The sequence below is a fragment of the Balaenoptera borealis genome (genome assembly GCF_965194805.1).
Source record: "Balaenoptera borealis genome assembly, chromosome: 18".
In the NCBI taxonomy this organism is placed as follows: Eukaryota; Metazoa; Chordata; class Mammalia; order Artiodactyla; family Balaenopteridae; genus Balaenoptera; species Balaenoptera borealis.
In genome coordinates this window covers 22,487,590-22,505,818 of record NC_138877.1, presented here as the reverse complement: position 1 = coordinate 22,505,818, position 18,229 = coordinate 22,487,590, and the positions used below count along the sequence as shown (strand labels likewise).

Here is an 18,229-nt window from a genome sequence, read left to right as displayed (position 1 = left end):
TTTATTTATTTTTTCATAGCTTTTTGAGGTTGAAATCTTGACAGGTAATTATGCCTTTCTTCAAAATATGGCTTGATTCAAAATATTCTAAATTCTAAGCTGAGGGGACCATTTGTCTGATCTAAGGAAGCAATTCTTCTGTTATGAAATAGAGCCCAAGCTGCTATTTTAAATAAATTGTCAAGATTTAAAGTGATTTATACAGTTCAGTGATGTGTGAATGAGAAATTGATACAGTAAGTAAGCAAGGAAATAATTTGAAAAGGGAAACATCTTCAAATACTTGATGAAGCTATACAAACCAACACCAGGAGAAGTGATTCTGATAATAGGTTGGAGGATCGGACCTGAAGAAATTCAGCAATTTCAAATTAATATGCTCTGAAAATTCAGGAGGGAGTTGCAGACATGCAGGTGGCATAAGAATTTTTTCTTTTAAATCATTTCATTTTGTGACTTCATTGTAAGCAATGAAATGAAATGGAGCATGGAAGCCTGATGTTTTATCTTTCCTCCTCATCAATGGCTATGATTTAGTGTTTTGGCGCTTGAACTACTCCTGCCTTACAGTAGAACAAAATGTACCAAAGCTTCAAGCCTTTTCCTCTTCGAGGCATTCCTTCAAGCCTGTAATGCTCACCCTTAGGACTCATGCTTGCTAAAATGCCCTATTACAGAAAAGCACTAATGGGTTTAAATGTCCGTCTTCATGTCACTCCCTTTCATAATATTAGTGTAAAGGAGAAAGAGAAAGTCTTGTCAGGAATCCTGGTTCCGATGACACGTCTGCCCTTTACTAACCATTATCCTGAACAGGTCACAAACCTTCCTGGGATTCAGTTCTTCACTCATTAAATAAAGATAATAGTAATAATATTCACCAACTTCCTCCTGGGTTAAAGTAAGGAGCAGGTGAGAGGTACTTTATACTACAACATCAGCTATTCTCTCGATGTTACATTATTAGCAGGGGTCTTTTGCAGTGGTCAGATTTTAGTCATTGAGTGGGGCTGACTGAGGTGAGACTTGAAGTACCCACTGTAAGGAGGTCTTGGGATCCCTATCTCCATCTCCTCCGCTTTCTCCTCCCATCCCTGACCTGGAACACCCTTGCCTCTTGTCCCTTAGGGCATTTTTTCCACAGGCCTATTCTTTTTTTTAATATTTATTTATTTATTTTAGCTGTGCCAGGTCTTAGTTGCGGCACGTGGGATCTTCATTGTGGCATGCGGGATCTGGCATGCATGCGGGATCTAGTTCCCCGACCAGGGATCGAACCCAGGCCCCCTGCATTGGGAGCGCGGAGTCTTACCCACTGGACCACCAGAGAAGTCCCCCACAGGCCTATGCTAAGACGTTAATAGATGAAGTCTTAAGACTTCATAACCCCAGTTATGGCTCTGGGGACATTTACAGAAGGTAATAGGGAAGTTTCACCACTATCTATCTATGCCTTTAGGGCAGCAGGATACAGTGTGCGGCATTTCTAAAACCAGAGCCTGTGGACAATTTTTTAAGTATGTATTTTCATTTCATATACTTAAACATATATATATATATTTTCTTTTTTTTCTGAATCATCAACATGATTGTCTTAGGATTGCCACGTGATTTCCCCTTCCACCCCACCACCCTCCTTATTTGTGTATTTAGACTATTGTAATTAAGCTATTAAAGAAGAACAGGGATTGATTTATATGCAAATGGTATGTACAAGCCCATTAAAGGCAAGATGGTGTTAGGGACACAGCCTGAGTGAAGGCTTGCTGGTGATTCGAATGTCAGGGGATCGAGCGTGTTGCTGGTGTAACGTAAGTGCGTGAACCCCAAAGCAGCTGTGTGGCAACAGTCAACACCATCTTCGTGCTGCCAACAGCAATTTCGTTTTCCAGCAAGACAATATCATCCATCTCGTTAATTTGAATATTGGTTTTATACTTTTAGTGGTATGTAACTTATAAATCCATTTTAATGTAAACATACAAAGCTTAGGTCAAGTTTTCTTTTTATACTTTAGCAACATAATATAGTTATTTACATCAACATTGGGGATCTGCAATTTTTTCAGAGGGCTTTGTGCATTACTCAACTTGGGAAAACTCTGGGGTAGTACAAAGAGCACCAGCCCCAGAAGTCAGGCTATCTAAGTTCTAGTTCCAACTTTAACATTAACCACCTGTAGGACTTTGGACTGGTCATCTCGTCATCTCCTCTTTCTGTGCCTCAGTTTGCTCATCTGTAGAATGAAACGTTTGATTACATGATCTTTAGATTCTCTGCCAGTTCTGAATCCTCTTCTTAGAAGGTCAAAGCGCCCTTATTTGGGAACACAGCCAGGCATTGGTTTGTGCTGTTTGTTCTCTGGGAACAAAGCCTGAAGTCACTGTGACCTTAGCTAGAGACTGTCGAGATCACCACAAAGCTGCTTCTAGCTGCTCTGACCCCGTGGAGGAGTAGGAAGGGGCCTCCTTACCTGTTGTTGGCTCAGACACAAGGCACACGCTTTGGATGTCCTTGGTGTATGACAGCGATTCCTTATGGGGCCTGGGGAAGGTGGGGTGTCATCAGAATCAGGGCTTCTCAATCCAGCGAACTTCCATCTGGAGCCCCACCCCACTTGAGAACCAGGTGGAAATAGACCCCTGTAGCTGCTGGCAGTGGATCCAATCGCCTGGGATGTGGCACAGAAAAATGGCTGGAAAGCAGCTGAGGAAGTTGTCCTTGGAACGTGCTTGATGATGTTTCTTAAAGATCCCCACAGGCCAGAGGTACAGCTGCACTCAAGTCCTAGAGACTTTGGAAGATCAGCCTGCAGAATTCCAGAGGGATTAAAATCTAAACGACTTGAAAGATTTTCCTCCTAACTCTCTCTCCCTCTCCTCCACTTCCTCTTCCTCCTCCCCACTCTCTTCCTCTCCAATACCTGAACCTTACTGAGCACCCACCCTGTGTCATTCTAGGGCTTTCACACAGATCATCTTGTTCTATCCTCACCACACATCCAAAGGGCAAGTACTTCTATTATTTTATTCAGTACACATTTTCACATCAGGACACTGAGGCACAGAGTTTCTAGTTGCCCGTGTTCACCTGGGGAAGGTAATCAGGGTGCACCCTTGGGTGGTTGGGCTCGGGGGCCGGGCTGTTAAACACTGTTGTCAGCAACAACACGAGGACAGGCGAAGGCTGGTGAGCACCCTGGACCACTGACCCTGTGGCCGGCCTCGTGGATATGAACAATTCAGCCCAGCCATCGCTTGTGGAATGAATAAACCAAAGAGGTCCTAGGCCAGGGTGCTGACTGCCGTCTGCGTTCTCCAGCAGGGAGCTGGGTCATGGCTGCCTGGGGTCTGCCTTCTGCGGCAGGGACGGGAGTGACCCCAAGCAGCCTGTTACCAGGTAGGCGGGGCCCGAGTCGCAGCTCCGGCACGGAAAGGACCGGGGCTCTGCGGGGCTGTCGTGATGTTGGGGTGAGCTGGCCACAAGCCCACTAGCACCTGGCGCCCGCCCGGAGCCGCCAACCACAAATGCTCACACTTGGGGAAGGGTGAGGGGAGGGACGCCAGGACCCAGGACTATAGAAACTATGGCAACCCTGGCCCTGAGGCTCACCCACAGTTGTTGTTTAGCAAGCTCACATCCCAGTAAGGAGGTGAGAAAAAAGGAAGGAAAAAGTTCAAAACATTTTTTTCTCCTTCCCCTGTTTAAAGCTGTCGGTTGGATTCAACAAAATGCCAGCCACACCTGATAAAAATCTGCAAATGAAAATTTTAAAATGCAGGATCTAGGTTATTCCGGGTGAATGCCCGTTATGCCATGACATAATAATGAAAGTTATTTAATTTGAAAAAGAAGAGAGATGTTTTTGCTTTTTGGTTGTTTTGATTCATCAAAAACAAACAAAACACCCCTCGCATACCAGGCTGTTATTTTTAAAACAGAAGGCTGGAAACCCTGTCTTCACCCAGAGGAGACCTCCAAAGGTGACAAATACTCCCCTCCCTTCATCCCAGCCAAGAGGAGAAGGAAGGGACCTACTTTGGGAGGAGGAGAGAACCACTTCAGACCTTGTGTCAGGGTTTGTTTATCTTAGATTTGCTGCTAGCACATATTCAGTTACATGTTCTACAAGTGTAACCTTCTGGTTCCTGGCAGGGGGTCGCAAGCTGAATGAGCACCACGTGGGGAATTAATACCAGCAGAGGCCAGTGGAGTGGATTCCAACACTTGGTCAATCCCCTGAAGTCCTCCCTGCCCCTAGCTTTCCTTTCCTCTACAGTTGGCCCAGCTGTTGCTCAGTTTCCAGGCTCCTGTGATGTTTACGCTCATGTTCTTAATGTCAGCAGACAGTCACAAATCCCTGTCAGGAAAGCTCCTTTCCTCTACCCTTTTCTGAAAGGCTCCTCAAACCATTGCAAGATTATCTATCCTCACAAGATATATTTTTTTATATATCCCACAAGCAAACTTTCTCTGTTTCTTTATGACAGGTCTGCAATAATAGTTGCACATATGTTGTAGAACATTATGCATTCTTAATGGAACATTAAAACACAAATTAGGGAATTCCCTGGTGGTCCAGTGATGGGGACTCCGTACTTTCACTGCTGAGGGCGCAGGTTCAGTCCCTCATCGGGGAGCTAAGATCGTGCAATCCAGGCAGCGCAGCCTAAAAAAAAAAAAATGCTGCCCATTCTTAACTACTCCCCCCATTAAGAAGTGGAGTCAATCCTTCCCCTTGAATCTGGCCTGACTATAGTGACTCGCTTGGTGGAGTGCAGCAGAAATGACCTTCTGTGACTTCTGATGCAAGGGCAGAAGAAGTGGGAACAATCTCTTCCAGCCCTGAGCCACATCCAAATACTCTGAGGTCTTCACACTTGAGAGACCACATGGAGAGACCCGGTGGACCAGCTCTGAGACTTCACGAGGATGCAGAGATGCACAGCCAGACCCCAGCTGTCCAGCCTGCAGCCATTTGTGTTTCCCCAGCTGTGGCTCCAGACATGGTGAGCAGGGAGGAGTCTTTTCTGATGTGCCCTCTAGAAATTCCTGACCTGCAAGATTATGAAAGATAAGAACAAAGTGGTGGTTCGTTTAGGGCATGATTTTGAGGTTAGTTTGTTAGGTAGCAATAAATAATAGGAACTAAACCATTTCCCCATTGAAAAACATTTAGGTTTTAGGTTAGGTGTCCACTTTTTCTCTATTGCAAACTATCCTGTGCATGTACTACTTTTTTTTTTTTTTTAATATGTAAGAATTTCTCCAGGATAGATTCTCAGATATAGAATTGCTGGATCAAAGAGCTATCCTCTCTCACTCCATTTCTCTAGCCTGTGTTTTGATAGGTGTTGGCAAGTTTCCCTCTAGAAAGAGTGTAGAAAAGTGGTCTTTTCCTTCACCTTCCCAAATGTCTGATGTCTCACTTCATCATCCTGTGTTTTATTTGCTTAAATCTAAATGGGAGAATAACCTTCTTACTCACAGGGTTTCAATCAAGAGATCAAAAGGGGGCTTCCCTGGTGGCGCAGTGGTTGAGAATCTGCCTGCCAATGCAGGGCACACGGGTTCGAGCCCTGGTCTGGGAAGATCCCACATACCGCGGAGCAACTAGGCCCGTGAGCCACAACTACTGAGCCTGCGCTCTAGAGCCTATGCTCCTCAACAAGAGAGGCTGCGATAGTGAGAGGCCCGCGCACCGCGATGAAGAGTGGCCCCCACTTGCCGCAACTAGAGAAAGCCCTTGCACAGAAACGAAGACCCAACACAGCCATAAATAAATAAATAAAATAAATTTAAAAAAAAGAGAGATCAAAAGGGAAATCTGAATAACACCTTACAAACAAAATGTCATCTACTGTGATATGGGACCTTGATCACTTGGGGATGAGACTCCTCTGACCTCATCTTTGTCCTTTTCCCGAGATAGCCTATGCAATCCTGTCTTCTCATTTCTCTCTCTCTCTCTTTCATGCACACACGATATGAATACCTGTGTGCTTTATATGTACATGCATATGTACAGATACATGCTATATGAGTGTTTACTATATCAACTTGAACATTTTTATGGGAACACTTATCAATACTTGAATCAAATAAATAATATTGTTAAAAATTACAGTAGAGGAAGTTAGTTCCCTGGTAGTCTAGTGGTTAGAATTTGGCGCTTTCGCCACCGTGACCTGGGTTCAATCCCTGGTCGGGGAACTGAGAATCCTGCAAGCCGTGAGGTGCGGTCAAAAAAAAAATGACAGTAGAAAATTAAAGCTGCAGTTGTATTTGTCATGACATCTAGTGCTTCTGGGAATAAGCTAATCACCAGCTGGAAACACGAAGAAATTTGACTTGTAATACAGAGTATAAATGTGGATCCATTATAGGAAATTTGTACTTCTTCTGGGGATGGGGCACACTAGATAATATTTGTCCATACAGAAAAGGGCCCTAGAGTCTGAAGCAGAGTTCAGCATATTGTATACTACACTTTCCACTGTATTTTGAGCAACCAGTGCATTGTTTAAATGTATATACTTCTATGCTAGTGTTCTGCAATGAAAACACCCCACGAACACTGCAGTTACTGTTTCATTGCTCTTGTCCCTCCCTCACCCTGCAGGGCCAGCTGGTGACTGCTGGACCTTTGCTGTCCTCTCTTAGCTCCAGTTCTTCAATTCAGGAATAGTCCAGGCATCATTGTGTTGAATATCTACCCTTCTCTCCCCTCATTTGTCCTCACAGCAGCTGATTAGACATTCAGCCTTGTCCCAAATCTTTTCTGTGAGTACCATGACCTGCACGGCATCCCTTTAGCATCATGAATCACCAGTTGGTAAAAATATTTTAAGGAATTAAACATAATAATGTTTAGAAGAAAGTAGCATGATTATAGGTTTAGGAAAATCTGCAGTAGAAGCACATTTGTGAGAGAAGATGCTTATATTTGGCCATTGAAGGATGATGTTTGGTGAAGAATTATCACAAAACTCAACAGGATAAACTTTATTTCTGAGATTTTTGGAATCAGCCTGGCCTGAAAAGGAGAAAGTGTTTTAGGTATACTAATTCAAACAAACAAACAAACACCCTTATGCTTAGATGCAAAACTCATTGAAAAAAAAAAAGAATTAGTAGTAATTCTAACAATCTGTGAATATTTTGAAAGTGTTTCCTTTGGTCAGTAGGATGATACACTGTTTCATTCTTCTTAATTATATCATTTCTCCAAGGAGATAAATATTTTCTACAACATGAGGATTTTAACTCTTGACTTTGAGATAATTTTAGACTTTAGAAAAGCTGTAAAAGTATTACAGAATTCAGATGTGCCCTTCATCCAGCTTCCCCTTATGTTATCATCTTACATAACTATATCATGTACAACAATCAAAACTGGGAAATTAACTTTGGTACACTACTATCGTCTAAACTGTAGACCTTATTTGGATATCTATATTTTATTCTATAGTTCTCCCTTTTCTGTCCCAAGATCCAATCCAGGCTCCCACATTGCATCTACTTGTCATGTCTCCCTCATCCCCAAAATGTAACATTTTCTCGGTCTTTCCTCGTCTTTTATGACTTTGACACTTTTTTTTTTTTTTGACTTTGACACTTTTGAAGAGTACTGGTGAATTGTTTTGTAGGATGTCCATCAATTTGAATTTGTTTGATGTTTTCTCATAATTAGAATGTGGTTTTGCATTTCTGGCAAGAATATCACAAAAGAAATATTGTGTTCTTGATGTATCATACGAGGAGTTTCATGGTGATGATGTTGACCTTGATCATTTGGTTAAGGGGGTATGTCTTCCAGGTTTCTCCACTGTAAAGTTAACAGCCACCCTCTCCTCCCCCCCATTAATAAATATCTTGGAGAGATACTGTGCAAATTTCTGTTTCTCCTCAGACTTTCACCCACTAATTTTAGCATCCATCCTTAGATTTTGCCTGCTATAATCATTACTGTAGTATCCTTAATGATTTCTTTCCCCTCATTCTTTCTACATTTATTGATTGGAATTCTTCAGTAAGGTGGAGTTGTCTCTTCTTCCCTATTTATTTATTCAGTCATTTATTTATATCAGTATGGACTCATGGGTATTTATTCTATTCTACAGGTTATGACCCAATACAATCATTATTTATTTTGCTGCTGAAAGCTACAACATGATTTAAATGGCAAAACAGTATTCCAATTACACGTCTGTGCCATGAATTATTGATCCAGTTCTTCAATGTTGGACGTTCAGGTGGTTATTTGATACTATTTATGATGTCTGATATACATAAATCTTTGAGTTTTTATGTGTTTCCATAAATTAGGTTTCTAACAGCGGAATTATTGGATGTTGGAAAAGTTGTGAAAACTGGCAACATGTCAACACGGAAATCAGTCCACACACCTAACCCAGACTACCAGGCTGTGAGCAGAAAGAGGCAGTAGATGCCGGGGCTCACGAAGGCCCCTACCGGCAGAGTCACTGAGTACAGTTGTCAGTAACAACATTAACAATAAAGTTATTGATGTTGAGGAAGGGACTTCTGGTAGGGGCATGTCTATTTCCGTGAGGGCCTATATCCTTCGCCCTCTCCGTCTACATCCCAACCGGAAATACTTGTACCCCGTTTAAAGCCACGTCGGTCCTGGCCTAAGTCCCGCCCACGCGGGGGGAAGCGTTTCCGGGGTCAGGGTATTCCGGCTCGCCCCGCCCCGCCCCGCCGCCGGTGCCGTGCTGGAAGCCCCGGCTCTCCCGGAAGTGGCCCGGACATCTCTCTGTCGGGGTTCCCACCTCCCCGCTGCTGCTGCGGGCCGCTGGGGCGGTGGCGATGGCGGAGGCGGCGCTGCTACTGCAGCCGGAGGCGGCGGCGGAGCGGGACGCTCGGGAGAAGCTGGCTCTTTGGGATGGGAGACTGGACACGACGGCGCCGCTGACCGACCGGCAGACGGACTCGGTGCTGGAGTTGAAGGCGGCGGCCGAGGACCTGCCCGTGCCCGCCGAGGTGAGGTGACGGGCGGGAGCTGGGCTGGGCTATTCCGCGGGCGCGCCGGCGGACCCCGACCTTGCAGACCCGTCCAGGGTCTCTCCTCTCCTCTCCGATCATAGTGTCGGCTCCGGTGGGAGAGGCCCCTCACCTTCCCGGGCTGTCAGGCCTCACGCTGTCCCGGACCGCCGACTCTCCCCTCCGGCGTGGGGACGGCTGCGGGGGCGTCCAACGGCTGCTGGCCGCCGGCACCAAGCCCGCCCCCTGCGGCGTGGGGCGGTTGTCCGGGAGCCTTGCCCTGGGCATCTTGCCCCGGTGTCCCTGGTGTCAGCGAGCCATAGTCCTGCTGCCCACTCTCTCCCGGAAGGAGAAGGCACTGAACCCGAAGTGCTTTGCTTCAGGACAGCCTCCTGTTGGTATTTGTTTACCACTTTAATGAATAGCCCAGCTTCCTTTTTCCATAGGGGCACTTGGGGAGACCAAAGTTGATCCCGGGTGACAGCTTCATTGATCGCACATTGAGCAATGAGCTCTCGATCGAGTGCGGGTTGTGGGAGATCCGATTTATATTTGATTTATAGCAAAGCAATAAAAATTTTTATTTGAAAGCTGGGTCAGTACATTATTAGATAATGCTGGTTGTCGGTTTTAGTGTCAACGTTTTTAATCCTAATTGCCATTGGAATTTTATCCCTATTACTGCTTGTGTGATTCAATTCAATTAGTTATAATAGCAAGAAGTACATTTTATGAGTAGTCAGATGTTTGACAAACTTTTTCTAGTTTTGAGGGCTAGGTTTAGGCGGTTATTATTTTATTAGTGCTGATGGTTACTTTTGATGTTGGAAGCATTCTTTTTACGCGGTTGTGTCCAAAGGCAGACTGAGTTTAGAGACTTAAACTTTTTCTGCCCTAACGCTTCAGAGGTTAAGAACTTTGGTTTGAAAGTTCTCGCCACTTTTCGCCGTTGCACACTCTGCCGTAAAGTACAGGTGTTTTTTCTTGGGTTTCTCTGTCCACCTCTAGGATTCTGTGCTGGAAGTGTGTTTGAAATAAATGAGGAAGCAGTTGGAAATTTGTTTTGGCTTGGCTATCGGAGTCTTTTATGCTCTGGGCAATAGAAATTGTTTGCTCTATAAATATTTCAGTCTGTTTATAATTGATTTGGCCTCCCACCAAAGCAGGATGCTTCGACATCACAGTACCTGTGGTGAATGTACTCCATAAGAAAAGTGACCCATTTTGTTTTTAATGTCTTGGGTCATAAAATATTATTATTCCCACTGAGCATGAAGGAAAGGGTTTGGAGTGAAGTAAATGGAATCTCTTCATTTTCACCCCGTTATTTGATATTTATGCAACATAATACCTACCATTAGCCCCATGCAGTCATTTAACATATATTATGTGCCTACCTGGGGCTAGGAATGGGGGGACGGAAAGATAAGAAAAACAAGATCCCTAGCCTCATGGAGCTGACATAATTACGGTGATTATGAGCATGTGAAAAAGAACAAAGAAGGTAAATTCAGACAGTCGTCCATGATATAAGGAAAATCAAACAGGATGGTATAACACCAAGGAATGAGGTGTGCCCTTTTAGATAAAGAGGGAAGGCCTTTCTAAGAAAGTAACCGCCTAAGGAGAGAACTCATGATGGAAAACAAGAAGCCGGTCTTGCAAAGACTAGAGAAATAACCTTCCAGCTGGAGGAAAAAGCATTGCAAAGCCCTGGGTAGGGGATGAGCTTGACAAGTTCAAGGGTTCAGTGAGGGTCTTCTGGTACATGCAACCTTGGCATTGGACTGCTGTGAGAATGAAATACCAGCCTGTTATTTACCCATCCTGGAATCTTTGAGGGGGAATTTCTCATTGCTCTTCAGCTTTCGACAGCCCTCTTTTTCCTTTATATGTCTGGTGGGAAGACTTTGGAACTGAATTTTTTATCCCTGTTACCACTCTTTTAACACTGGCGCTGAGAAAGAATGCCTCAATTTTATTTTGTCCAACCAAAATAAAAACCTGTAAAGGATTTTCTGTAGCGTTTCACAATTTTCAGGAGATAAATTACATCCTGGACAACTGGAACTGGGCAAGTTAGTTGAATAGCAAGAGGCCAGCTAAGTCTCAGCAAATATCATGAAGCTGTTTATAGCTTTCCTTTTTATTTAGGAGAACTAGTCTTATATACCCTTTTATTTGGTGTTAGATAAGAAAATTTGCAGTAGAATATTAGGTAGACTGGTTTCTTGTAGCCAGGGCAAATTTTTTAGTAGTGAGGGCCTTTTTCTTTCTGCTGAGTTTAGTAATTCCCGATAAAATGCTGAGATAATTTACCCTGAAATTTACCTGTAATTTACTGTTACGGTTGTTGTTTTCCTAAAGTTTGTGTGGCCTTAGACATGATACTTAACTTCTCTGAGCCTGTTTTCTTCTTTATAAAATGGGGATTATAATAGTACTTGCCTCACAGGGAGTTATGAGAACTAAATCAAGTATATAAAGTGCACACAGCAAGCTACCTGCCAGTATTCTATTATTCATGTGCTTTTCTCCCCAAATGATTATTACCTTAAAAGAATAGATTAGAATGTTATGATCCTGAGCTGGTACTCTGTAGGTGTCACTCAGACCAAAGGTAAGAAAAGAAGAGGTTAGGTGCCTGGAGGAAGGTTTTGAAACTCCATCTATACCTCTTCAATGATTTGCTCCAGAGTAGGTAACATTAGGTTTCATTTAGGGAATGAATTTATTAGGTTGATTACAAAAGTGATTTTCTCCAACCTAGAACTGTGCAAGAAGTAAAGTTTGGGAGAGAAAGGTATATTTGCTTGTTTTTTCCTGGAGCTGCTCAGCTGGTCAGGCAAGGCTCGATAGTTTATTGTAATTAGTATTTAATATGTTAGTGTCCCCATTTGTGTAAGCTGGACAGTAGCTATCCAGGACCAACCAGGAGCCTAGGTCTGTGCTCTTCTCTCTCTGGTGGTAAATGTCTGCTCCATCTGGAAGCCAGGACAGTGCGAGTAAGCCAGAGGCATTCGGTCAGCATCTCCTCTTCAGGAGTGAAAGAGTAGTCAGAACAGGAAAGTTTGTGACACCAGCACACCCTTTTTTTTTTTTTTTAACAGTTCTACCATTTATTTTATTTTATTTTATTTTTTAAACATCTTTATTGGAGTATAATTGCTTTACAATGGTGTGTTAGTTTCTGCTGTATAACAAAGTGAATCAGCTATACGTATACATATATCCCCATATCCCCTCCCTCTTGCGTCTCCCTCCCACCCTCCCTATCCCACCCCTCTAGGTGGTCACAAAGCACCGATCTGATCTCCCTGCAACACACCCTTCTTGATTTGCCATTCTATTCCAGGTGCTTTGAGAAAAGAAGATAGCTGGGCAAATGTACCTAATGGGGGCATCTTCTCATAAGATTTTATTAAAAAAATTTTTTTTTTTTTATTCTGGCTATGCTGCGTGGCTTGCGGGATCTCATTTCTCTGACCAGGAATTAAACCCAGGCCATGGCAGTGAAAGCGCCGAGTCCTAACCACTAGACCACCAGGGAACTCCCTCATAAGCTTTTAAAAAGCAGCTTTAAAAAAAAAAAAATATTTATTTTGGCTGTGCCAGGTCTTAGTTGTGGTATGCGGGCTTCTTGGTTGTGGTATGTGAACTCTTAGTTGCGGCATGCATGTGGGATTTAGTTCCCCGACCAGGGATCGAACCCAGGCCCCCTGCATTGGGAGCTTGGAGTCTTACCCACTGGACCACCAGGGAAGTCCCCTGATTTGCATGATTTCTGATAAGTCTGCTTTAATTCTTATTTTTGTTCCCCTGTATATAATGTATCTTTTTCTCTCTGACTGCCTTAAGTTTTTCTCTATGACTTTTGATTTTCTTTCTGAGTTTGAATGTGATGTGTCTAGGGGTGGTGTGTGTGTGTGTGTGTGTGTGTGTGTGTGCTCACGCACACATGCATGTGCATTCTGCTTGGGATTTTCTGAGCTCAGAACTGTAGCTTTGTGTCTTCCATTATTTTCGGAAAATTCTCAACTGTTATCTCTTTAAATATTTCTTCTACCCTGTTCTCTCTTTCTCTCCTTATTTTGAGATTCAGATTACACATATATTAGATCATTTGATACCATCCCACAGTTCTTGGATGTTGTGTTCAGTTTTTATTTGTCCACTCTGTTTCTTCTTTATGTTTAATTTTGGCTGATTTTTATTGACCTATCTTCAAGTTCACTGATTCTTTCCTTAGCTGTGTTGAGTGTACCGATGAGTCTATTGCAGGTATTTTTCATCTGTTACAGTAATGGTTATTTCCAGCATTTCTGTTGGACATGTATAGTTTTTATTTTTCTGCTGAACTTCTGTGTCTGTTCATTCATTTTATTTATATTTCATACCAGAGCCTTTGACATATTAGTTGCAGTTATTTTAAATTCCTTATTTTATAGTTCCAATATCGAGATCATCTCTTGAGTCTGGCTCTGTTGAGTGCTTCGTTTCTTGACAATGAGCTGGGTTTTTTTCCTTGCTGTTTAATGTAACTTTTGGTCGAATACTGTACATTGTATGCAGGACATTTGAGAATGAGGGAAATAGCGTGAATGCCTGGGAATGAGTACACTTACTCTGTTAGGTCATTAGTGTGGAGGTTTGGGTTAGTGGGCTAGGTTTGGGTTTTGTTTTTGTTCTGGTTGCCTTTAGTTTACCACTGGCTTCAAACTTCTCTTTCATTACTTTTTGCCTAGCATTGGGGCTGGGCTGCTGCAGGGTCTTCTTAACCTTCCTTCTCAACCCTCAGCTTTTGGTGTGCTGTGCGCCTGTGTCTCAGAGGGTGTCTGTGCTCTTGCCCCTCCCACAGGAGAGCATTGCTGGCGCTCTATAGCCTGGTGGTGGTAGGTGGGCGTTTTCTGTCATCAGTGTCCAGTCTCAGTCTTAGGCAGGCCTTTTGCCCCTGGGACTCAGGGGTGGAGTTTCTTACTGACTCTGCCCTCCTCCAGCAGTAGGAGACCTCTGATGTTCTGGGTCTTGGGTTCTTTCCTGCCTCTCCTCCAGGGGTAGTGGTTGTTTTCTTTTCCCTTTCCCCGGCTGTAGTGTGTTCTCCTCTGTGCCCTAGGGTTGATAGGGCTTGCTGCCCTTTTTTCAGTGTCTTAAGATTTTGTTCCACTGGGTAGAAGGGTGTGGATGGGGCTTTGTGCCCCACTTTCCCCAGGCCCCTCCTCTTCTAAGCCTGCACCACCAGTCCTCATTCTTTCTCGTGAGCACCTGGTGGAGGTCTGTGAAGACCACGTGAGTGGGTGCAAACTCCCCTTGTGTCTGTGACTTCCAAGCATTCTGTACTCACCCATCCTCTAGCATTTAGTAATTTGAAAGAAATTTTAGCCTAATTCTTACCTACTTGTGTGGCATTTGTCATCTATTTTTCCATAATCTGCCACAGTAAGCCCGTGCTCTCACTCTGTCTCTGCCTGGAGATACCTATCTTTTTCTAGATTTTAAGCTACTTGGTTACTCTGGAACCTCAACTCTCTGATGGCTTCAAGAACCTGATTTTGTAGATTATTTGTCTTTTTCTTATTAGGGTGCAAGCAACACTCTGTCTAGCATTCTTTTAGCCTAGCCTCCATGTGCTTTCTGGTATATTTTTCAAATCTGCACCTGATCCATGTCTCTCTCCCTTTTCCTCCCTAGGTATCCCTTTTCCTCCTTAGGTATTGTGTAAACAGTGCTGATAGAATTATGTGTTTGAATTTTGTCATGATCTGTTCATATATAACTAAATTTTACTACTAATAAACTATAATTTTGTAAACGTAACTTAGACGATTCTGTTCCCAAGAAGCAGTATAGATTCTGATTTGTAAATTTACTTACTGTAAAAAGGGAACCCTCCTACACTGTTGATGGGAATGTAAATTGGTGCAGACACTATGCAAAACAGTATGGGGGTTCCTTAAAAGACTAAAAATAGAGTTACCATTTGATTCAACAATCCCACTCTTGGGCATGTATCAGGAGAAAACTCTACTTTGAAAAGATACATGCATCCCAACGTTCAGAGCAGCACTATTGACAATAGCCAAGACATGGAAGAAACCTAAGTGTCCACTGACAGATGAATAGATAAAGAAGATGTGGCATATATACAATGCAATATTACTCAGCCATGAGAAGAATAAAATAATGCCATTTGCAGCAACATGGATGGACCTAGAGATTATCATACTAAGTCAGTCAGACAGAAAAAGAGAAATATCATTTGATATCACTTACATGTGGAATCTAAAAAGTGGTACAAATACTTATTTATAAAACAGAAACAGAGTCACAGACATAGAAAACAAACTTATGGTTACCAAAGGGGAAAGTGGGGGAGGGATAAATAAGGAGTTTGGGATTAATAGGTACAAACTACTATATATAAAATAGATAAACAACAAGGATTTACTGTATAGCACAGGGAACTATATTCAATATCTTGTAATAACCTATAATGGAAAAGAATCTGAAAAAGAATATATATATATATATACACACACATATTTCTGAATCACTTTGCTGTACACAAGAAACTAACACAACATTGTAAATCAACTATACTTCAATAAAAATAAATAAATTAAAAGAAATAAATTTACTTTGTTACTACTAATAAGTAGGAATAATAATAATAATATGATAAATAGAAGCGGCTCCGGTTGATTGTGTTTATTATACGGCAGGCATTATGCTAAATACACGTAGCATTGTCTCCGAGGAGACAGCCTGTTGTTGGTAACTGGAATGGGTGCACAGAGCATGAGCCGGTAGGCTTAGCTCAGCTCGGCTTCCTCTGTCCTCAGAACCTCTGGTGGCAGCACACAGTTGCTGGTGACACGTTAGAGTCAAGATAGGTTCTCACCAGATTTCAGAAACTTAATTCTTCCTGCCCAACAGTCCTTTTCTGTTCACGGATTGCGTCACCATTCAGGAAGAGTTTATATTGAACAAGTGATGCCCTTAGTAAGACACATATTCGTACATCCAGGACCCTGCTGGCTCCTCTTGAGTCAGACTCATCTGTGGGGAGAAAGCAGATTGAGGACCTTTCTGAACACTTTCTTTCTGTCTGCAGCTTCCCAGTGGTCCAAGGGGCCTGTTTCCTTACACCTGTGTTTTCTTCATTTCACAATGGCCTCATGATACGGATAATGTAATTCCTATTTTACAGAGAAGAAATAGAGATTTGGAAGCATTAAGTAATTTGCCCGTTGTAACACAGCTGCTTACGTGAGCAGGAGCAGGGTTCACACCAGGCCGCACTGTAATGTGCTTTCCCGTGCCCGGAGGTGCAACCCCGCTTGAACCCAGGTACCAAACTCCCTTCCCTCCCTCCTCCCTTCCTTCCTTCCTCCCTTTCTTCCTCCCTCCCTCCCTTCCTCTCTCTCTCTCTCTCTCTCTCTCTCTCTCTTCCCCCTCCTTCCTTCCTTTCTTTTTCTCTCTCTCTTTCTTTTTTTTTTTTAAATTTATTTTATTATTTATTTATTTATTTTTGGCTGTGTTGGGTCTTTGTTACTGTGCGTGGGCCCTCCCTAGTTGTGGTGCACAGGCTTCTCGTTGCGATGGCCTCTCCCACTGCAGAGCATGGGCTCCAGGCACACGGCCTCAGTAGTTGTGGCTCGCGGGCTCTAGAGCGCAGGCTCAGTAGTTGTGGCACACGGGCTCAGTAGTTGTGGCTTGCGGGCTCTAGAGTGCAGGCTCAGAAGTTGTGGCGCACGGGCTCAGTTGCTCTGCACCATGTGGGATCTTCCCGGACCAGGGCTCGAACCTGTGTCCCCAGCATCGGCAGGCGGACTCCCAACCACTTCACCACCAGGGAAGTCCCCTCTCTCTTTCTTTTTGATGCTGCACTGCTCTCAGGATCTTAGTTCCCAGACCAGGGATGGAACCTGGGCCCACAGCTAGGTTCCACAGTCAGTGAAAGCGCTGACTCCTAACCACTGGACTGCCAGGGAATTCCCTCCCCCCATATTTAAAGGGTTGTATTTCTAAATTAATGATGGTGCATTTTGCATCTAGCTTATTTTATTTTAGCTTTGAAGAGAAAATACTGTCTTCAGCTGAAATTTCTGTATCTAGAAAAATAGACAGGAGGCAGTTTCCTAAGGCCTTGGATTAAGGTCCTTTATTGCTGGACCTTAGATGTCATGCCTTAAGGGCAGAAACTGGGATTGAAACGAAATAATTCCACCTTTTTACCTTCCCCAGCATTCACACTCCCTTTCTTTTAGGTCCAAAAACAGCTTGTCTGTATGACCCTAGGTAAATCAACACCTGTAATATCTTTAGTAGTGGCAAACTAGACAGTATTGTAGGTCTGATGGCGTCAAGGTGAGGCTTTTCTGAAGCTGATGGGAAATTCTGAAATTCTTTCTTTTCAGTTGTAATTTCAGAATTTGTCAGCAAAAAGATGTGGGTGAAGTGTGACAGCAGTGTAGAAATAGTAGAAGGGGATATAGTTGTTGGTAGTTGATTCTTGGGTGCGATTTGTTTTCTGTGGTTCGTATGAATGAGGTGAGGCTTGTGTGTTGATAATGGAGAGGGCCGGCTACTTTCATTAGCACGCAGGTTTTGTCTTTGACTGGTGCTAGGTCACAAGAGGTTCCAGTAGGAAAAGGTGTGTGGATTAGTACAGATTCTCCACCAGTTTTCAAAAGGTAACTCAAAAACCATACTTTGCAAATGGTTGGATATTGGTGTCATGTTTATATTTTGAGACCAGCATTTAATATAGAGAGAACCCAGTTATAAGTATTATATGGCACTTGTTAACATCAGATGATTTAACAGAAAACATTTCTTTCTGTTTCAAAACACCTGAGATGGAATACCAATGTTGAGTTAAGTTTAGAGAATTTTCAAGTTATTTGAATATCTTTGTGGCTCTTTTTTTTTCAAGCTCCCAATTGAAGACTTGTGCAATTTAACATCCCAGTCGCTGCCCATTGCACAGGCTTCAATAGTGCCTGAATCTACAGAAGACATTCTCTTGAAGGGATTCACCTCCTTAGAAATGGAAGAAGAAAGAATTGAAACTGCACAGCAGGTGAATGGCAGCATTATTTCTAAGGATATTTGATTGTTTTAAATGTCTCAAGACAGAGGTCCTAATTAAAAGTTCTGAACATTTGAAACTGTAGTTAAAGTCTTTCTAGAACATCTTTTTTTTTTGGGGGGGGGGTGGGGG

The 18,229-nt window shown here is 43.1% G+C and overlaps 1 protein-coding gene and 1 long non-coding RNA gene across 2 annotated transcripts in view; one reads left to right on the top strand and one right to left on the bottom strand.

Moving 5' to 3' along the window:
• Positions 1 to 18: 18 nt before the first annotated feature.
• Positions 19 to 16,403, bottom strand: LOC309615734. The gene is made up of 3 exons (XR_014237031.1): positions 9,140 to 16,403; positions 4,792 to 5,057; positions 19 to 2,809 (listed from the first exon to the last, which is right to left on the bottom strand). It is a non-coding gene; the product is annotated as an uncharacterized lncRNA (long non-coding RNA).
• COG3 (component of oligomeric golgi complex 3) overlaps positions 4,903 to 18,229 on the top strand; it is a 63,522-nt gene continuing 50,195 nt past the window's right edge. Inside the window, exons 1-3 of the mRNA XM_082365392.1 lie at positions 4,903 to 5,009; positions 5,491 to 9,006; positions 17,942 to 18,088. Coding sequence (XP_082221518.1) covers positions 8,833 to 9,006; positions 17,942 to 18,088 — 321 coding nt within the window. The 5' untranslated portion in view covers positions 4,903 to 5,009; positions 5,491 to 8,832. The remainder of the gene's footprint in view (positions 5,010 to 5,490; positions 9,007 to 17,941; positions 18,089 to 18,229) is intronic.